The 20,650-nt window shown below is 42.3% G+C and overlaps 1 protein-coding gene across 4 annotated transcripts in view; it reads right to left on the reverse strand.

Moving 5' to 3' along the window:
* Positions 1 to 2,818: 2,818 nt before the first annotated feature.
* Positions 2,819 to 20,650, reverse strand: part of gc2 (guanylyl cyclase 2) — a 28,297-nt gene continuing 10,465 nt past the window's right edge. Inside the window, exons 8-25 of one of the 4 annotated variants that reach the window (XM_061961138.2) lie at positions 20,518 to 20,621; positions 18,483 to 18,601; positions 16,791 to 16,875; positions 16,630 to 16,726; positions 16,435 to 16,557; positions 16,256 to 16,336; positions 16,015 to 16,191; positions 14,305 to 14,461; positions 14,096 to 14,245; positions 13,875 to 14,023; positions 13,645 to 13,808; positions 13,303 to 13,495; positions 9,629 to 9,803; positions 6,318 to 6,416; positions 6,161 to 6,255; positions 6,013 to 6,098; positions 5,808 to 5,908; positions 3,366 to 3,509 (exon numbers count right to left, since the gene is read on the reverse strand). In XM_061961138.2, coding sequence (XP_061817122.1) covers positions 5,809 to 5,908; positions 6,013 to 6,098; positions 6,161 to 6,255; positions 6,318 to 6,416; positions 9,629 to 9,803; positions 13,303 to 13,495; positions 13,645 to 13,808; positions 13,875 to 14,023; positions 14,096 to 14,245; positions 14,305 to 14,461; positions 16,015 to 16,191; positions 16,256 to 16,336; positions 16,435 to 16,557; positions 16,630 to 16,726; positions 16,791 to 16,875; positions 18,483 to 18,601; positions 20,518 to 20,621 — 2,154 coding nt within the window. In that variant the 3' untranslated portion in view covers positions 3,366 to 3,509; position 5,808. Of the gene's footprint in view, positions 3,510 to 5,807; positions 5,909 to 6,012; positions 6,099 to 6,160; positions 6,256 to 6,317; positions 6,417 to 9,628; positions 9,804 to 13,302; positions 13,496 to 13,644; positions 13,809 to 13,874; positions 14,024 to 14,095; positions 14,246 to 14,304; positions 14,462 to 16,014; positions 16,192 to 16,255; positions 16,337 to 16,434; positions 16,558 to 16,629; positions 16,727 to 16,790; positions 16,876 to 18,482; positions 18,602 to 20,517; positions 20,622 to 20,650 lie in introns of those variants that run through there. The other 3 variants (XM_061961137.2, XR_009815301.2, XR_009815300.2) reach the window with 3 other exon arrangements.

Consider the following 20,650-nt stretch of genomic DNA (forward strand, 5'->3'; position numbering starts at 1 on the left):
TGTCCGTTGTGTCCTGAGCAAGACACTTCACCCTTGCTCCTGATGGGTGCTGGTTAGCGCCTTGCATGGCAGCTCCCCCCATCAGTGTGAATGTGTGTGTGAATGGGTAAATGTGGAAGTAGTGTCAAAGCGCTTTGAGTACCTTGAAGGTAGAAAAGCGCTATACAAGTACAACCCATTTATCATTTATTTAAACCTGTATGTACCTTTCAGCATTAATGGCGCCTTCACAGATGTGTAAGTTACCCATGTCTTGGGCACTAACACACCCCCATACCATCACAGATGCTGGCTTTTCAACTTTGCGCCTATGACAATCCGGATGGTTCTTTTCCTCTTTGGTCCGGAGGACACAACGTCTACAGTTTCCAAACATAATTTGAAATGTGGACGCGTCAGACCACAGAACACTTTTCCACTTTGTATCAGTCAATCTTAGATGAGCTCAGGCCCAGCGAAGCCGACGGCTTTTCTGGGTGTTGTTGATAAACGGTTTTCGCCTTGCATAGGAGAGTTTTAACTTGCATTACAGATGTAGCGACCAACTGTAGTTACTGACAGTGGGTTTCTGAAGTGTTCCTGAGCCCACGTGGTGATATCCTTTACACACTGATGTCGCTTGTTGATGCAGTACCGCCTGAGGGTTCGAAGGTCATGGGCTTAGCTGCTTACGTGCAGTGATTTCTCCCGATTCTCTGAACCCTTTGATGATATTACGGACCGTAGATGGTGAAATCCCTAAATTCCTTGCAATAGCTGGTTGAGAAAGGTTTTTCTTAAACTGTTCAACAATTTGCTCACGCATTTGTTGACAAAGTGGTGACCCTCGCCCCATCCTTGTTTGTGAATGACTGAGCATTTCATGGAATCTACTTTTATACCCAATCATGGCACCCACCTGTTCCCAATTTGCCTGTTCACCTGTGGGATGTTCCAAATAAGTGTTTGATGAGCATTCCTCAACTTTATCAGTATTTATTGCCACCTTTCCCAACTTCATTGTCACGTGTTGCTGGCATCAAATTTTAAAGTTAATGATTTGCAAAAAAAATGTTTATCAGTTTGAACATCAAATATGTTGTCTTTGTAGCATATTCAATTGAATATGGGTTGAAAATTATTTGCAAATCATTGTATTCCGTTTATATTTACATCTAACACAATTTCCCAACTCATATGGAAACGGGGTTTGTAGAAAACTCCAATTAGCTACATTGTTAGCGGACTCTTTGCTGGCATTTATATATGATTTAGAATGCATGAGAAATAAAAATACATTTATTCTTATCTCACGAAGGGATTGTGAATGATAGGCGAAATTCCAAATAAGCGCAGTTCCCCTTTAAGTCTTTAAGTACATAAAGATTTCAAAACACTTCAAATATTCTTTACTGTCATTTTTCCCATGCAAGCAGAACATAGGGAAGAATCTCGCCCACCCTGTACTCTCAAGCAAATCTCCAAGCTTGGGGAGAGAGTGGCTGCTGCTTCCGCTTTTACCCCTAACAGTTTATCATTTCAAAAACCAGTAAAGTAAAAATGACACATCAAAGAAACGCCATGTTGTCTTTACAAAAGATAGGGATCTCGCATGTATGGAAAAATTGACAAAGAATCTTTAAAGTCGTTCGTAGGCTAAGTGTGCAGCTACATCAATTTGGGACAGCAGATTTACTTTTGCACACCCACAATGTTTACAGTATCTACCTTCTTAAGTGTACGCATGGAAGTATTCCACTTGAGACACGGCCTTAATCTTTTATGAACACAAGTGCATTGACACTGAGAAGTACGTCAAAATGGAGTACTCGCATTTTGTACTCAAAACAGATGTGTGCAGAGGAACTAACGGCACATTAACAAGGTAATCAAAAAGGTCAACCAACGAACGAGATTTCTCTATAGAATCTCCTCTCTGGTCAACAAAAGCACCATGAAGATTCTAGCGGGAACTCTCGTTCAACCCTTTTTCGATTACGCATGCACCTCCTGGTACCCTAGCACCTCCAAAACCCTCAAATCTAGACTCCAAACATCCCAGAATAAGCTAGTCAGATTACTTCTAGACCTCCACCCCAGATCACACCTCACTCCTACCCACTTCTCCAAAGTGGGCTGGCTCAGGGTGGAGGACAGAGTAAAACAACTTGCACTGAGCCTAGTCTATAAAATCCGCTACACCTCCCTGATACTGAAGTACATGTCAAACTACTTCCTTAACGTAAATGACCGCCATAACCACAACACCAGGGGGAGCTCTACTAACCACGTTAAACCCAGATTCCGATCTAACAAAGGTCTTAACTCATTCTCTTTCTATGCCACATCAATGTGGAATGCACTCCCAACAGGTGTAAAATAAAGGGCATATCTATCCTCCTTCAAAACCGCACTAAAAGAACACCTCCAGGCATCTTCAACCCTAAACTAACACCCTCCCTTCCTCATCATACCTCCTCGGATTGTAAATAATCAAATGTAAACAATCAAATGTAGTCACTTTTTCTTATAATTCCCCCCCCCCCCATATCCCACACCCCGGATTGTAAATAATGTAAATAATTCAATTTATATACTGTGATGATTATCTTGTGTGATGACTGTATTATGAAAATAGTATATATATCTGTATCATGAATCAATTTAAGTGGACCCCGACTTAAACAAGTTGAAAAACTTATTCGGGTGTTACCATTTAGTGGTCAATTGTACAGAATATGTACTTTACTGTGCAATCTACTAATAAAAGTTTCAATCAATCAATGAGGAGCAACCGCAGCGGTGAAAAATAGTCAACCGAAGAAGAAGTGGGTATGTTTATTGTCATTTACGGTAACTACGCAATAACCTGAATGGATTTGGGACTGCACTACCCTGTAAAAATGTGCACTCAGGTACAGAGTATACCGTACTTTTTGATGTGTACTCACTGACGCATACTATTTGAGACAATGACACACACGCACAAGGGATTGATTAGCATGTACCATGTGACCAAGGTTTAATGTTTCACCACAAGAGGGTGCTATTTTTTAACACCAGTAAGCATACTCAATTTATCAGCAGATATTACCAATAAATTGGGGGAAATTAAGAAATGTTGGCTATTCTGCTCTTAGCATATCCTGCTTGTTTTTTGGAATAAAATCCCCCAAACTAAAAAACACACCTTATTGCATCCCAGACACAAGGAAAAGGACTAGGGGATAATCTGTGTTCATCATCTGCTGACTGAGGGCATCCCGTCTTTGCTGAGTGGCTGTTTATTAGTCTCTATTCATAACTCGGCTAATCCAACTTTCACCAGCAGCCTTCCTGCGGGCCCCACAGTGACATACGTTGCCCCAAAAGTCCAAACCTGAAGTCCCCCCGACACGTCTTATCAGTGATGAAACGTCATGACGCTGTCATCATCCTCGCACAGTTGCATGACCACGCGGACATGGGAGATCTTCCTCACCGCCTTGTGGAACACCTGCTTCAAGTCTTTTGGCTCTTTGGGGAGCAGGCTGAAAGCACACAGGAGAGGACATGCAGAATTAACACAGAATGGGAACTAAATTGAGCAAATGTAGCAGTCATAAGTAGAGATGTCCGATAATATCGGCCGATAAATGCTTTAAAATGTAATATCGGAAATTATCGGTATCGGTTTCAACCTCCCGATTTTCTCGGGAGACTCCCGAATTTCAGTGCCCCTCCCGAAAATCTCCCGGGGCGACCATTCTCCCAATTTCCAGGGGCGACCATTCTCCCGAATTTCTCCCGATTTCCACCCGGACACCAATATTGGGGGCGTGCCTTAAAGGCACTACCTTTAGCGTCCTCTACAACCTGTCGTCACGTCCGCTTTTCCTCCATACAAACAGCGTGCCGGCCGAGTCACATCATATGCATACTTGACCAACAGCCATACAAGTCACACTGAGGGTGGCCGTATAAACAACTTTAACACTGTTACAAATATGCGCCACACTGTGAACCCACACCAAACAAGAATGACAAACACATTTCGGGAGAACATCCGCACCGTAACACAACAGAACAATTACCCAGAACCCCTTGCAGCACTAACTCTTCCGGGACGCTACAATATACACCCCCCGCTACCACCAAACCCCACCCCCCCAACCCCGCCAAGCTTCTGTTTTGAGGCATGTTAAAAAAAATAATGCACTTTGTGACTTCAATAATAAATATGGCAGTGCCATGTTGTCACTTTTTTCCATAACTGGAGTTGATTTATTTTGGAAAACCTTGTTTTTGATTGATTGATTGAAACTTGTATTAGTAGATTGCACAGTACAGTACATATTCCGTACAATTGACCACTAAATGTCGAGAGGAGCCAGATGAGGTGGTTCGGGCATCTGGTCAGGATGCCATCCGAACTGGGTATAACACATGGCACACTGACAAAGCTTAACCTATTATTACTATAACAATCTACAAGGTTAAGGTAGGTTGCTTCTCTTTCTTCCCCACCATTCTTCTGCATTCTTTCGTATCTCAAGTTATCATTACGTATATGTATTGTTGCATTTGAACAACTGTATTGTTGATACTAAAGGTAAAGTATTGGTATTGTTCATTATCAATAGCGCTATTTCTATTGGTATTTGTATTGCTCCATTTGTAGTGTAATAATGCTCATTGTCATTTCTGTATTATTTTTTATTTTCGCTAACTGCTTATTTGCTATTACTTTTACCATCATATTTGTAGATGTCGTATTTGCTGATGTTGCTCTATTGTTGTTGTTGTTGTGTTTGCTGTTGTTTTTGTCTCTCTGTGTAATCCCCCTCTTGTCCCTACAATTTCCCCCTCTGTCTTCCTTTTTTTTCTCTTTCTATCCCCTCCTGCTCCGGCCCGGCTGCACCAAATGATAATATAAATACATTTAATAAAGTCAAATACAAATAAGGCAACAAGAGAAGTATCCCACACTTCTCTCTTGTAAAGTAAATCTGAACAGCCGATATGGGCATCTACATCAACTATATGATTTGCCTAAAAAGCTGGACAGGACAAAAAAAAAAATTAAAAAAAAAGAAAAAAAAGAAAAAAAATAGGATGCCATGTGAACGCCTCCCTCGGGAGGTGTTTAGGGCACGTCCGACCGGTAGGAGGCCACGGGGAAGACCCAGGACACGTTGGGAAGACTATGTTTCCCGGCTGGCCTGGGAATGCCTCGGGATCCCCCGGGAAGAGCTGGACGAGGTGGCTGGGGAGAGGGAAGTCTGGGCTTCCCTGCTTAGGCTGCCGCCCCCGCGACCCGACCTCGGATAAGCGGAAGAAGATGGATGGATGGATGAGCACTAAATGGTAACACCCGAATAAGTTTTTCAACTTGTTTAAGTTGGGGTCCACGTTAATCAATTCATGGTAAAGTTACATTGTTTAATGCATCACAACAAAATTAGGCATAATAATGTGTTAATTCCACGACTGTATATATCGGTATCGGTTGATGTCGGAATCGGTAATTAAGAGTTGGACAATATCGGAATATCGGATATCGGCAAAAAAGCCATTTTCGGACATCTCTAGTCATAAGAAGTCCTTTAAACTTGTAAAGCAGAAGAACTGAGTTTTGCCAGCAATCAACACTTCCCAAAATTAAGATCGTAATGATTTACTTGCATGAACATGAGTCACACAAAACCCCAAAACACTTTGGACTTGGCACTTTCTTGTTGGTTTTCAACCAATTTTTGCACACTCTTTTACCCAAACTATCGTTGCCTGCACCATTCCCAACCAAGCCTGTATGTAATGTTATACATTTTGGGAATGCATAACATTACCTCAGTTTTTCTTCTTTGCAAGTTGTTCCTGCCGCTGTTTCTCGGCTTGCCGTTTCTTGTACTGCGCTATCTCGGCCATCTGCAGCCCGTGGGCCATTTGCCTGTTGGGATGAAGTCAACAGCATGAACACTAAGCGCCCACGTGCGCAGTAGCACGGACGCATACGCACGCACACATACGCACAAACACAAGGTTTGTTCCTACCGTGACTTTAGTTCTGGAGGTACAGGAAGAGGTTTGGTGAATCCGTCCCTTCCGACAAGCCAGTAGGTCTCCTCTGTTCCTTTTCCCTGAAAGATGAGAAGAAGATGAGAAAATGACATCATTAGAGGACATCGGCGGGACATCACACCTTGACCTCCATCCTCCCCCGCAACTCCAGCTTGTAGCCTAGATTGAGCTCGTGCAGGACTTTGACCGTGCTCTCATGCACGTGGATCCTGTAGGCTAGAAAAAGGCAAATTGAAGCAGATGCGAGGCAGACGGAGAAGGCTGTCATTGACACTCACGCAGGCCGCTGGACTCCATCCGAGAGGCAGTGTTCACCGTGTCGCCGAATAAACAGTAGCGAGGCATGGTGAGACCCACAACACCTGCTACGCATGGACCTGCAGCATGTGACAGAGTCGTTATGGCAACAAACAAATATGACGTAGAGGACGGGCAGATTGATACAAGTATCAGTAGTATTGATACCAAGGTATCAATCAGTATCATATTGATACTAGGGCAGGGGTCAGCAACCCAAGGCTCTAGAGCAGGGGTGTCAAACTCAAATACAGAGTGGGCCAAAATGTAAAACTGAACAAAGCCGCGGGCCAAGGTTGAACAAATTAACCTTTTAATAGGGACCCAAACAAGTTTTGCATTGAATATTGAACAAGCAAGGCTTATATAACTTTATAGTGACATGCAAAATCGAGTTTCTAATAATAATTACAAAATATCAATGGCATATCAAATAAAATTTAAATAAAAATTGAATGCCTCTTTTCTATTTGCAGCCTTCTGAGGTAAATATCAAAATAAACTTTTTCCACAGGCTAATAATACATTTGAAAATAAAATAACAATAATGAATGAATCAAACATTCAAGACTTGAAGTAGCAAGAGAAAGTGCATGAATAAAACGTTAATTATTGCTCGGTTTGCTACACTGATTTGCTTTAACACTGAATATGGAACAAGCAACTCTTATACAACTTAATAGTGCAAAATCAACTTTCAAAAAACAAACGAAAAAAATATCAATGGTATATACGGCGTGGCGCAGTGGAAGAATGGCCGTGCGCGACCCGAGGGTCCCTGGTTCAATCCCCACCTAGTACCAACCTTGTCATGTCTGTTGTGTCCTGAGCAAGACACTTCACCCTTGCTCCTGATGGGTGCTGGTTAGCGCCTTGCATGGCAGCTCCCTCCATCAGTGTGTGAATGTGTGTGTGAATGGGTAAATGTGGAAGTAGTGTCAAAGCGCTTTGAGTACCTTGAAGGTAGAAAAGCGCTACACAAGTACAACCCATTTATTTATATTAAATTAAATGTTAATAAAAAATGTAATGCCTCTTTTCTATTTGCAGCCTTCTGAGGTAAATAGAGTTAGTGCTGCAAGGGGTTCTGGGTATTTGTTCTGTTGTGTTTATGTTGTGTTACCGTGCGGATGTTCTCCCGAAATGTGTTTGTCATTCTTGTTTGGTGTGGGTTCACAGTGTGGCGCATATTTGCAACAGTGTTAAAGTTGTTTATACGGCCACCCTCAGTGTGACTTGTATGGCTGTTGAGCAAGTATGCTATGCATTCACTTGTGTGTGTGTGTAAAAGCCGCATATATTATGTGACTGGGCCGGCACGCTGTTTGAATGAAGGGAAAGCAGACGTGACGTCAGGTTGTAGAGGATGCTGAAGGCAGTGCCTTTAAGGCACGCCCCCAATATTGTTGTCCGGGTGGAAATCGGGAGAATGGTTCACCCGGGAGATTTTCGGGAGGGGCACTGAAATTCGGGTGTCTCCCAGGAAAATCGTGAGGGTTGGCAAGTATGAGTATTAGTGGTGAATGCGGTGTTACAGCGGCACTGCCGCTGTATAATACCGGCGGGCCAGCTCTAATGTTAATTTGATATCGCCTCTAGGGCCAAATTAAATTACCAAATTTGGCCCGCGGGCCAGAGTTTGACACCCATGCTCTAGAGCCACATGGTGGCTCCATGGAGCTTTTTGAAAAATGTATGGAAATGGAAAAAAAATGGGGTGAAAAATATGTTTTTTGTCGTAATATGGTTTCTGTAGGAGGACAAAAACGACACAAACCTTCCTAATTGTTAGAAAGCCCACCGTTTAATATGTTTGTGTTTATGCTTCACTGGTGAGAGTCCTTGGTGAGCGCTGTTTTGTCCTACTAATTTCAGCGGCCCTTGAACTCACTACAGTGTGGACTGTGACTCAACAGTTTGTTTACATGTACAACTTTCTCCGACGCTACTACAGAAAGACGTGTTTTATGCCACTCCTTCTTTGTCTCATTTTGTCCACCAAATGTTTTGTGCTGTGCACAAAGGTTAGCTTTGTTGATGTTATCATTTTGTGTTGAGTGCTAATCAGGCATATTTGGTCACTGCATGACTGCAAGCTAATCGATGCTAACATGCTATTTAAGCTAGCTGTATACATGTCGCATCATGCCTCATTTGTAGGTATATTTGAGCTCATTTTATTTAGTTAATTTTTCCATGTTTCATGACACATTATCTGTATGTAATATTGACTGCATTTCTGATAGTTGTTTGTGCGCCATGTTATTCCAGACCACAGCAAACGTTACCCAGCTTGCAAAGATTGTGATAAATCCATTAGAAGACAGCCTGACATTTTCTTTAACTTGGACACACACATCTATACATTTGGCCATTTCCCGGAGTTATCTCACCCATTGAGAAGTTTTACTAATGTTGTCCAATGTTGTAAAAATGTGTAGAATAAATATTACATTTCAACATTTCTGTCAACGAAGATTTGCGTCAGCCTGCGACACATGGTCATTTTGATAGTAGGGTAATATAGCTAATTAGCCATCATTGTAACACTTACCGTATTTTTCGGACTATAAGTCGCAGTTTTTTTCATAGTTTGGCCGGGCTCCAGTGCGACTTATATATGTTTTTTTCCATTTTTATTATGCATTTTCGGCAGGTGCGACTTATACTCCGGTGCGACTTATACTCCGAAAAATACGGTATATAAGTATTTTAATTTATTTTTTTGCGGCTCCAGACCGATTACTTTTTTGTATTTGTGGTCCAATATGGCTCTTTCAACATTTTGGGTTGCCTGTATTAGGGTGTTAAAAATAAGTGTTTTTCAGTTGTCTTATTTTGAAATATTCAGTTTCTGTTGTGTTGTTACATTGTTTTGTTTATATACCATATTGTTTACAAACAAAAACTTGGGACACAGTAGGGCTTTAGCGGCAAAAAGCAAAAGATTCATATAAGTCAATATAGTTTTTTCTTTTGTTTACTTCTTTTGCACTATTGACTTTATTTTTCTCAAATAAAAGCAGGTGTTCCACAAGGCGGTGAGGAAGATCTCCCATGTCTGCGTGGTCATGCACTGATAAGACGTGTTGGGGGGACTTCAGGTTTGGACGTTTGAGGCAACGTATGGCACGGCGGGACCAGCGAGGATGCTTTTGTTGAAATTGTTACTCTTGCGTTTATATATTGTTTAATTGTTCACAAAATTGAATGATCTTGAAAAAAATCTTTTAAAAAGGCAATAATTGTATCGTATCAATAACAACTTTTTGTCTGCTAACTTTGCATCCACCTGTGTGCAGTCCAATGCGTATCCTGACGGGAACATCTGGCATGTGCCTCATTTTGAAGGTTCCCACAGCACTCAGGATGTCCAGAGACATGTTGGCTATCTCCGCCACATGCCGGTTGCCGTTGGGAACAGGGACGCCTGACGCCACCATGTAGGCATCACCAATCGTCTCTACCTGTGGGCGGGGTATGACAATTTAGGACACGGGCGCCACAGTGCAGACGCTCCTTTTTTCATCAGCCCTCCACTTATTGTAAAAATAAAATGCATCAATTACTAATGAGATAATAAGCTTCGTCACCTAGTCCAAAAATCGAATGTTTTGTTTAGATAGCCTAGCATATGTAACGTTACAGTGTAGCAACATTTGGAAGGAGTCACAGTAGTGTGCAAGCACTGCAGGAGAAGTGCAGGTAAAAAGGTTTTACTAAGAGGAAATAGTAGTGGAATAAGGAAGTGCACACAAATGGCAAGAGATACAAGCAATGGGAAAGTTATGCTGCATGGCGGTTCTACGCACAAAGCAAAACACAAGCATATATGCTACATATCCAGAGGACTGGGCTGGTATATTTAGCATCCTGATTGGCATCCAGGGAAAGGTGTGTACTGATTACCAATTAGGGACAGGTGAGAAAAACTAGCGTCGAGACAGGATAAATAGTAGCAAACTGGAAATGGACACCAAAATAAGAGTGTTGTACAGGAAATAAAACAATATACAGGAACATAATAAAAAAGTAAAAACCTGTCATGACAGTCATAACAAACTGTCTAAGTTAGCTATTTGTCTATTACAGGGGTCGCCAACCCGTCAATCGCCATCGACCAGTCGATCTTTGGGACCATATAGGTAAATCGAAAAAGTCTTAGGAAAAAAAACTTTTAATATGACATTAGTGACAACTACACCCGGAGAGTGATCAGCAGACCCGCAAACATTTTAACCCCCGAATACGGCGGCACACTACACCCCCTAGTCTCGCAAACGCGCATGACATGACGTGCACAAAAATCCTTGAGCTGCAACAATGCATTAAGGCTGACTGTTGCAACGCATTGGATATTTTCTAGCATTCAACATCAAACAACTCTTCCAACTACGACCATCATCGCTCGTCTGCGACGGGAAGCCAACAAGCCAAATAATAGAGTCTGTGAACCTTGTTCCAAAGTACAGATTTTGTGGTGATTTACTGTGCATACAAAAGTAATCATTGACATGTGCAAAGGCAGAAATATATGATAAAACAAGACGGCAGCCGTTTATTCCTTCTTTATCGCGCAGGAAAAACCCGCCAGGTGAACAGCTGATTTTACTACTTCCGGCGCTGACATAAGACAACCATGTGACTTGCGTCCCATATGTAACCATAGGATGAACAAATATAGTACAGTACTAAGAGAATAGTGGCCATAAAGTTGACATCAGCCAATAAAAACAGCACAAAGTTGTCTTTAAAAAACGACAACAAAATGAAATACATATACATTTGTATATATATACATAATATATATACTGTTTATATATATGTATATACATCTATATATATATATATATATATATATATATATCTATATATACACGTATATATATATATATCTATATATACACGTATATATATCTATATACTTATACATACATACATACGTACATACAAACCCCGTTTCCATAGGAGTTGGGAAATTGTGTTTGATGTAAATATAAACAAAATACAATGATTTGCAAATCATTTTCAACCCATATTCAGTTGAATATGCTACAAAGACAACATATTTGATGTTCAAAATGATAAACGTTTTTTTTTTGCAAATAATCATTAACTTTAGAATTTGATGCCAGCAACACGTGACAAAGAAGTTGGGAAAGGTGGCAGTAAATACTGATAAAGTTGAGGAATGCTCATCAAACACTTATTTGGAACATCCCACAGGTGAACAGGCAAATTGGGAACAGGTGGGTGCCATGATTGGGTATAAAAGTAGATTCCATGAAATGCTCAGTCATTCACAAACAAGGATGGGGCGAGGGTCACCACTTTGTCAACAAATGTGTGAGCAAATTGTTGAACAGTTTAAGAAAAACCTTTCTCAATCAGCTATTGCAAGGAATTTAGGGATTTCACCATCTACGGTCCGTAATATCATCAAAGGGTTCAGAGAATCTGGAGAAATCACTGCACGTAAGCAGTTAAGCCCGTGACCTTCGATTCCTCAGGCTGTACTGCATCAAAAAGCGACATCAGTGTGTAAAGGATATCACCACGTGGGCTCAGGAACACTTCAGAAACCCACTGTCAGTAACTACAGTTGGTCGCTACATCTGTAAGTGCAAGTTAAAATTCTCCTATGCAAGGCGAAAACCGTTTATTAACACCCAGAAACACCGTCGGCTTCGCTGGGCCTGAGCTCATCTAAGATGGACTGATACAAAGTGGAAAAGTGTTCTGTGGTCTGACGAGTCCACATTTCAAATTGTTTTTGGAAACTGTGGACGTCGTGTCCAGCGGACCAAAGAGGAAAAGAACCATCCGGATTGTAGGCGCAAAGTTGAAAATCCAGCATCTGTGATGGTATGGGGTTGTATTAGTGCCCAAGACATGGGTAACTTACACATCTGTGAAGGCACCATTAATGCTGAAAGGTACATACAGGTTTTGGAGCAACATATGTTGCCATCCAAGCAATGTTACCATGGACGCCCCAGCTTATTTCAGCAAGACAATGCCAAGCCACGTGTTACATCAACGTGGCTTCATAGTAAAAGAGTGCGGGTACTAGACTGGCCTGCCTGTAGTCCAGACCTGTCTCCCATTGAAAATGTGTGGCGCATTATGAAGCCTAAAATACAACGGAGACCCCCGGACTGTTGAACAACTTAAGCTGTACATCAAGCAAGAATGGGAAAGAATTCCACCTGAGAAGCTTAAAAAAAGTGTCTCCTCAGTTCCCAAACGTTTACTGAGTGTTGTTAAAAGGAAAGGCCATGTAACACAGCGGTGAACATGCCCTTTCCCAACTACTTTGGCACGTGTTGCAGCCATGAAATTCTAAGTTAATTATTATTTGCAAAACAAAAATAAAGTTTATGAGTTTGAACATCAAATATATTGTCTTTGTAGTGCATTCAATTGAATATGGGTTGAAAAAGATTTGCAAATCATTGTATTCCGTTTATATTTACATCTAACACAATTTCCCAACTCATATGAAAGCGGGGTTTGTACATACATACATACATACATACCTACCTACCTACCTACCTACCTACCTACCTACATATATATATATATGCACACATACACATATATACATACACATATATACATACACATATATACATATATATATATATATATATATATATATATATATATATATATATATATGCACACATACACATATATACATATGTATGTATATATATATATATATATATATATATATATATATATATATATATATATATATATATATATATATATAAATAAAAACATAGTTAAAGCAGGGGTAGATTCTGCTTTAGTTTTTGGCTGAGACCAGGGATCTTGGGCGCAAAAAGGTTGGTGACCACTGGTCTACAGTATGCGGCTGTTAGGGGACAAAGTTTGGACACCCCTTATATAAGAGGAGCTTGTGACGTCAGGGGCAACAGAAGGCAAAACAAGCAGTACCTTATAGACATCGTGGTTGCCAATGATGGCGTCAAAAAGCGTGTAGAGGCTGTTGAGCAGGTTCACCACCTCGATGGGCTCGCTGTTGGCTGAGATGGTAGTGAAGCCTACAATGTCACTGAAATATAGGGACACGCTGTCGAAATACTCCGGCACCACAGTGCCGCCCACCTTGAGCGCCTCTGCCACGGACCTGAGGAGAACAAAAAGTAAGGTTAGCTCATTCGTACATTTCCATTTTTACATTCATTCAATTTGAGTGCATATGTGAACTGAAAATGTTAAGTGCGCCAATTGAGCCACAGCCCGTAAACGTGTGCAAGCATGCGGCAGTCATCTCACGGAGGCAGCATCTGCGTCAGGAGCTTCTCCGTCTTCTGCTTCTCGATCTCCAGCTCCTCTGTCCGCTCCCGGATTAGCTCCTCCAGGTTTGACGAGTACTGCTCCAGCATCCGCAGCATGGAGTCAATGATGTTGGTCTTCTTGCCCTTGTTGATGTCCTTGAACTTGACAAAGAAGCCACCAGAGTGAGAAAATATCAAAAATGTTGATGGATTCAACATCTCACATACCTGGTCAAAGATCTCCTCAAACCTGGGCCTCTTTTCCGGCTGTTCATTCCAGCACTGCTTCATCAGCTGAATGCATTCCAATGGAGCGCAGTCCAAGCTGACCACCGGACGACACAAAGGAGGCGGTCGACGCAGCTTCTCGATCACATCTGAAACATAATCCAAATGGGTGTCATTGCATCCCACTGCTCCATTACAGTACAGCTTAATTGTCATTTTACCTGCGGCCGACTGATCCAGCATGCAGAAGGGAGGCCCTCTGATCACCACTTCCTGCATGATGATGGCAAAGCTGTACACGTCGCCTGGTAGCGTTCCGTGCAGGCCCGGCTGAACAGTCCTCAGAATCTCTGGAGCCGTCCACAACAGCTCTGCAAAGCGAAGAGACGATTTACAAAAAGTTTGTCAAAACATTGTGGCATTCTCTAACCATCTGCAGGGGCTTCCTCGTAGGGGAACCTCTGAGCCTCCAGAACCTCATTGTAGCCGTAGTCTGTGATCTTTAACACAAAACGCCCGTCCACCACGCAGTTGCGTGACTTCAGACGGGAGTGGGACATACTACGGTGGTGCAGGTACTTCATACCCTGGGACAGAGAGAAGCGACATTTGCATGAGATAGAAACATCACTCAAAATGCTAAGCATATGTGCGGAAGTGGGCCAACTAAGACCTTAGTCTGCTGCAGTGGAAACCATTTAAGTCGACAGCCTTTGGACATAAGCGGTTGTCAAGATACCTGAAAATAGCTTTAACAAAGTTTTCAGCAGCTGATTATATTTTTATGCTTATTTGCAAGACATTGTGTAGACATTTTAACAGCAATTTTTATGAATAGACCAGGAGTTGATGCTATAGTCGACTAAAACAGGTTGTCTGCATGAAGTAGGTCAGGGGTCGGCAACCTTTACCAGTCAAAGAGCCATTTTGACCAGTTTCACAAATTATAGAAAACAATGGGAGCCGCAAAATTTTTTTGAAATTTTAAATGAAATAACACTGCATACAAAGTTTTTTTTTTGCTTTGTGCTATGTATAACCAAGGGTCTCAGACACGCTGCCTGCACCTTTATGTGGAATTTGAATGCTGGTGCGGCACGCGAGTTTTAATTGGGTTGTTTTTGCAAACACATACAGCATACAGCACCCACTACAGTCAGCGTGCCTGATCAGCCACACGTTGTATGGGGCTTCCACTTTGCTCACGTTGGCAACAGCAAGGCATACTTGGTCAACAACCACACAGCTCACACTGACGGTGGCGGTATAAAAAAACAAAACTTTAACACTCTTACTAATAATGCGCCACACTGTGAACCCACACCAAACAAGAATGACAAACAAATTTCGGGAGAACATCTGCACCGTAACACAACATAACACAACAGGACAAATACCCAGAATCCCATGCAGCCCTAACTCTTCCGGGATACATTATACACCCCCGCTACCAAACCCTGCCCACCTCAACCAACGCACAGAGAGAGAGGGGGGGGGGGGGGTTTGATGTATGAGGGAGCAGGGTTGGGGTAGGGGCGGGGTTTGGTGGTAGCAGGAGTGTATAATGTAGCCCGGAAGAGTCAGGACTGCATGGGATTCTGGGTGTTTGTTCTGTTGTGTTTATGTTGTGTTAAGGTGCAGATGTTCTCCCGAAATGTGTTTGTCATTCTTGTTTGGTTTTGGTTCAAAGTGTGACGCATTATTAGTAAGAGTGTTAAAGTTGTTTTATATGACCACCGTCAGTGTAACCTGTGTGGCTGTTGACCAAGTATGCCTTGCTGTCACGTACATGTGCAAGCAAAAGATGTATATTGTATAACAAGTGTTAGGCTGGCACTCTGTTAATACAGATTGTAGAGGGCGCCAAATGTTGTACCATCATGGCACGCCCTTATTATAGCCTCAAGGGTGAAAATCGGTGAATATTAATCCCGGGAGTTTTCTGCGAGAGGCACTGAAATCCGGAAGTCTCACGGGAAAATTGGGGGGTTCAGCAAGTAAGCTGCTGAGCCGCATCAGAGTGATCAAAGAGCCGCATGCGGCTCCGGAGCCGCGGGTTGCCGACCCCTGAACTAGGTTGACTTATACGGGTTCCATTGAAACAGCTTCTTGTCATTTATTTGATCACTAATTAACAGACCTTAATCAAATCCAGCAGCAAGGAAGACTTGAACATCCAGTCCAGCTTGACGTCATCATTCAGTAGCAGATCCTCCAGGCTGCCTCTGGAGCAGAACTCGGTTACTATGGCGAACACGCCACAATCGTGGAAGAAGCCCAGGAAAGGGTTGACGTTTTCATGTCGCATGTCCTTCATCTGCCGGCAGACACGTCAAAAGCGTTGTTGACTTGGACGTAACATAATCTGATAATTAACTAACCAGCTCAAACATGTCGATTGTTTTAGGGTTAATGCTGCTGAATGAGCCATCTGGAAGCCTCTTCAGCCACGCCCAGTCCCCCTGGTGGCGAGAATGTGCACTAATCAGCATCATAAAGTTTACTGGAAGTAATGAAATTGGATGGATGGATGTTGAGGTTGCTGTCTCTGATTTGTCACCTCGAAAATGACCACGTTGGAGTTCTCGTAGGTGGCCGGGGATCGGGCAGAGGTGAGCGAGGTGAGGCTTCGCTCTGAGACGCTTTTCATGCCACTCGCCCGGCTGTCCTCCAAGCTCAGCTTCTGGAAAACGGCACATACAATTACAAACAAAAGATGTAGATGTATGATGAATCAGTCAAGATGTGGGCGAACCTTGTTGCTAAGAGACGGGTTGATGAACGTGACATCCGCAAGAGTCAGTAGGATCTTGTTTGGACCCTTGACCATTAGGATTTGGTTGATGCGTCGCCTTGGAAACAAGAAACCATGATTATGATTATTTGATCTTCCAGCCCAAGCCAGTTCAGACTTACCGGATAACATAAACCAGCAGCACAGTCAGTAAAGCAGCAGCAATGGCTGCAAGGGCAATGCTAATGGTGGAGAACAAATCCATGCCTGCAGAGGAGACACACGTAAGTGTCATTTTATTGCACCGGTCACCCGCATCTTTCCAAGATGTGGGTTTAGATCAGGGGTGTCAAACTCAAATACAGAATGGGCCAAAATTGAAAACTGAACAAAGCCGCGGGCCAAGGTTGAACAAATTAACCTTTTAATAGAGACCCAAACAAGTTTTGCATTGAATATTAAACAAGCAAGGCTTATATAACTTTATAGTGACATGCAAAATCGAGTTTCAAATAATAATAATAATAATAATTAAAAAATATCAATGGCATATCAAATACAATTTAAATAAAAATGTAATGCCTCTATTCTATTTGCAGCTTTCTGAGGTAAATATCAACATTAACTTTTTCCACAGGCTAATAAATTTTAAAACAAAATAACAATGAATAACCCAACCATTCAGGACTTTAAACTGCTCAGTTTGCAACACACTGATCTAATCTGATGTGCCCAAGCCAGATACCTGCTATATTTTCTCGGATGCTAGTTCATTAATGTCGGAGCTCAGGCTTTGAGCTGAGGCAACCTTCATTATCGAACGAAGGTGTTCATCAGTCATTATATCTCGTAGCCCACCCGGACCACAGTCTTGGCGTGCCTTAAAGGCACTGCCTTTAACGCCCTCTATGAGCTGTCGTCACGTCCGCTTTTCATCCATTCTAACAACGTGCCGGCCCAGTCACAAGATATTTACGGCTTCTGTATGAACACACACGTGAATGCCATGCATACTTGGTCAACAGCGATACAGGTTACACTGAGGGTGCCCGTATAAACAACTTTAAGTTTTGTTGGAAATATACGTCACACTGTGAATCCACACCAAACAAGAATGACAAACACATTTCGGGAGAACATCCGCACCGTAACACAGCAGAACAAATACCCAGAACCCTTTACAGCACTGACTCTTTCGGGAAGCTACAATGTACACCCCCGCTACCACCAAACCCCGCCCCGCCCCCACCTGGTAGCGTCCCGGAAGAGTTAGTGCTGCAAAGGGTTCTGGGTATTTGTTCTGATGTGTTTATGTTGTGTTACGGTGCGGATGTTCTCCCGAAATGTGTTTGCCATTCTTGTTTGGTGTGGGTTCACAGTGTGGCATATATTTCTAACAAAACTTAAAGTTGTTTATACAGCCACTCTTAGTGTAACTTGTATCGCTGTTGATCAAGTATGAATTGCATTCACTTGTGTGTGTGTGCGTGCAGAAGCCGCACATATTATGTGACTGGGCCAGCACATGTTGGACTGGAAGAAAAGCAGATGTGACGATTTTCTGGAGGGGCACTGAAATCTGGGACTCTCCCGGGAGGGTTGCAAGTATGAGAATTAGCGGTGAATGCGGCGTTACCGTGGCACCGCCGCTGAATATAATCGGCGGGCCAGCTCTAGTGCTAATTTGATATCGCCTCAAGGGCCAAGTGAAATTACACGGCGGGCCAAATTTGGCCCGCGGGCCAGAGTTTGACCCCCATGGTTCAGATCCAAGGATGTCACTGTGGTTTGTGAAGCCCTTTGAGGCATTTGTGATTAAGGGCTATTTAAATAAACTTTGACTGATTGATTGATGACAAGATGTCCTGTCTCACCTTCTGAGCAGATGACACCAGGCGTGAACCAGCATGGGTCGTCCTTTCTGGGTCCATAGCCGTGAGGAAAGTGAATGTCTTGACCGAGGAAGTTCACCACGTCAGCCTCCATGTTGAGTCTTTTATTACGCACGAGCCAGCGTTTAGTTGTATGCCAGTCATAGAGGAATACAAGGATAAAACATTTGCTAGCTTACTACAGTGGAGCCCACTTAAGTCGGTCCCGCCTATGTCAACACGACGTGTCCAAATCATCAAGTGCCAGCAGGGACGTGCGGTCAGGAGAGGCAGAGGCTCATTTGTCATGATGAACATTTTTTAAATGATACAAAAACACAAAATATTCATATGTGTTCATTCAAAAAATTTTAAGATGTAATTTATGTGTGATTATTATCATATTTAAAATGTTCTTAAGTAAAGTCACAACATTTTCACATTTCATGTTAAAATTGAATTTACCAGTTTCAGTGCACTGCCTTGGCCATATACAGCACATGCAAAAAATATAAAAACTACAAAGGCATCAATGCCTCACCTGGCGAGAACTTCACCGCATGTCACGCAGTCTCCTTCTACCTATTTCTTTTTATTATTAAAAAGTTGCCGCTCAACCCGACATAAATGCTTGAATTGCCTTTGTCAACATCCAATTTGAGAGAAAGAGGTCCTCTCTGTGAAAAAAATGGTCAGTTTATGTTGACGTAAGTATCGTCAACTTTATTATTGTTGCTAAGCAACATGAAATGACAACAGCTACAAACTGCTGTCTAGTTGCAATGTACAAAAAGGTGTGCATTGACTTCCTGTTCAGTGTAAAATAAGAGCATGGAAGAATTAACCTGGATTCCAACACAGGAACTACAAAATGCACCAAATTCATTTTTTAATACAATTATTTTGCCACTGTTCAAGGGATTTGCATCAACGACATCAGCTTATTGAAATAAGAAATAAGCATAAATGGAAAAATATGATGACAAAAGGTAATTTATTATTCCCAATTTGCTTACAGAGTCACCAGTAAATGTGCAGCAAAATATGCAAGCAATGGCTGGTGTCTATGCTAGACTTAGACTAAGCCAAACCTTATTGATCCACAAGGGAAATTGTTCCACACAGTAGCTCAGTTACAAAGAATGGAAAGGATAATACAGGTATAAAGTAGACTAAAGATGTACCATAGTAGCAACATAAAATATAACATATGTTATATTTACATATAACATATACTGATATATTATATTATATTAGTCAGTCTAGTCCAGGGGTCGGCAACCCGCGGCTCCGGAGCCGCATGCGACTCTTGGTGGTAGTGGGGGTGTATAATGTAGCCCGGAAGAGTTAGGGATGCATCGGATTCTGGGTATTTGTTCTGTTGTGTTTATGTTGTGTTACGGTGCGGATGTTCTCCCGAAATGTGTTTGTCATTCTTAATTTGGTGTGGGTTCACAGTGTGGCGCATATTTGTAACAGTGTTAAAGTTGTTTTATACTGCCACCCTCAGTGTAACCTGTATGGCTGTTGACCAAGTATGCCTTGCAGTCACTTATGTGTGTCTGCTGAAGCCTCACACAGCATGTGGCTGGACTGACACGCTGTCTGTACAAGTTGTAGAGGGCGCTAAAGACAGAGCCATCACGGCGCACCCATATTATTGTTGTTCAGGTGAAAATCAGCAGACATCCGATAGAATAGATGCCCTGATTTTCGGGAGTCTCCCGGAAAAATCGGGAGGGTTGGCAAGTATGACGCTGTCAAGTGTCATTCATATAAAACTCACAGGCCACACTAACATTAAATTTTCATATTAAGGTGCGGGCCGCAAAATAACGTCTCGCGGGCCGCGTGTCTGGTTTATACATAGCACAAAGTATGCAGTGTTATTTCATTTTAAACTTCAAAATAGTTTTGTGGCTCCCATTGTTTTCTTGAATTTGTGAAACGGGTCAAAATGGCTCTTTGAGTGGTAAAGGTTGCCGACCCCTGGTCTTGTCAGTCCAAGTGGCATCAACATTAAGAGGTTCTACTGTACCTGTGTGTTGGTTTCAGCTCCCAGGACAGTCCATCTGTGTCCAGTAGGACATAATCCAACAGAACGTTTCCAGAACCATCAAACTTCATGGGATGGCTGAAGCCCTGCAACATGAATAAGATGCAAAAAAAGA

This window comes from Nerophis lumbriciformis, linkage group LG05, assembly GCF_033978685.3.
Source record: "Nerophis lumbriciformis linkage group LG05, RoL_Nlum_v2.1, whole genome shotgun sequence".
Lineage (NCBI taxonomy): Eukaryota > Metazoa > Chordata > Actinopteri > Syngnathiformes > Syngnathidae > Nerophis > Nerophis lumbriciformis.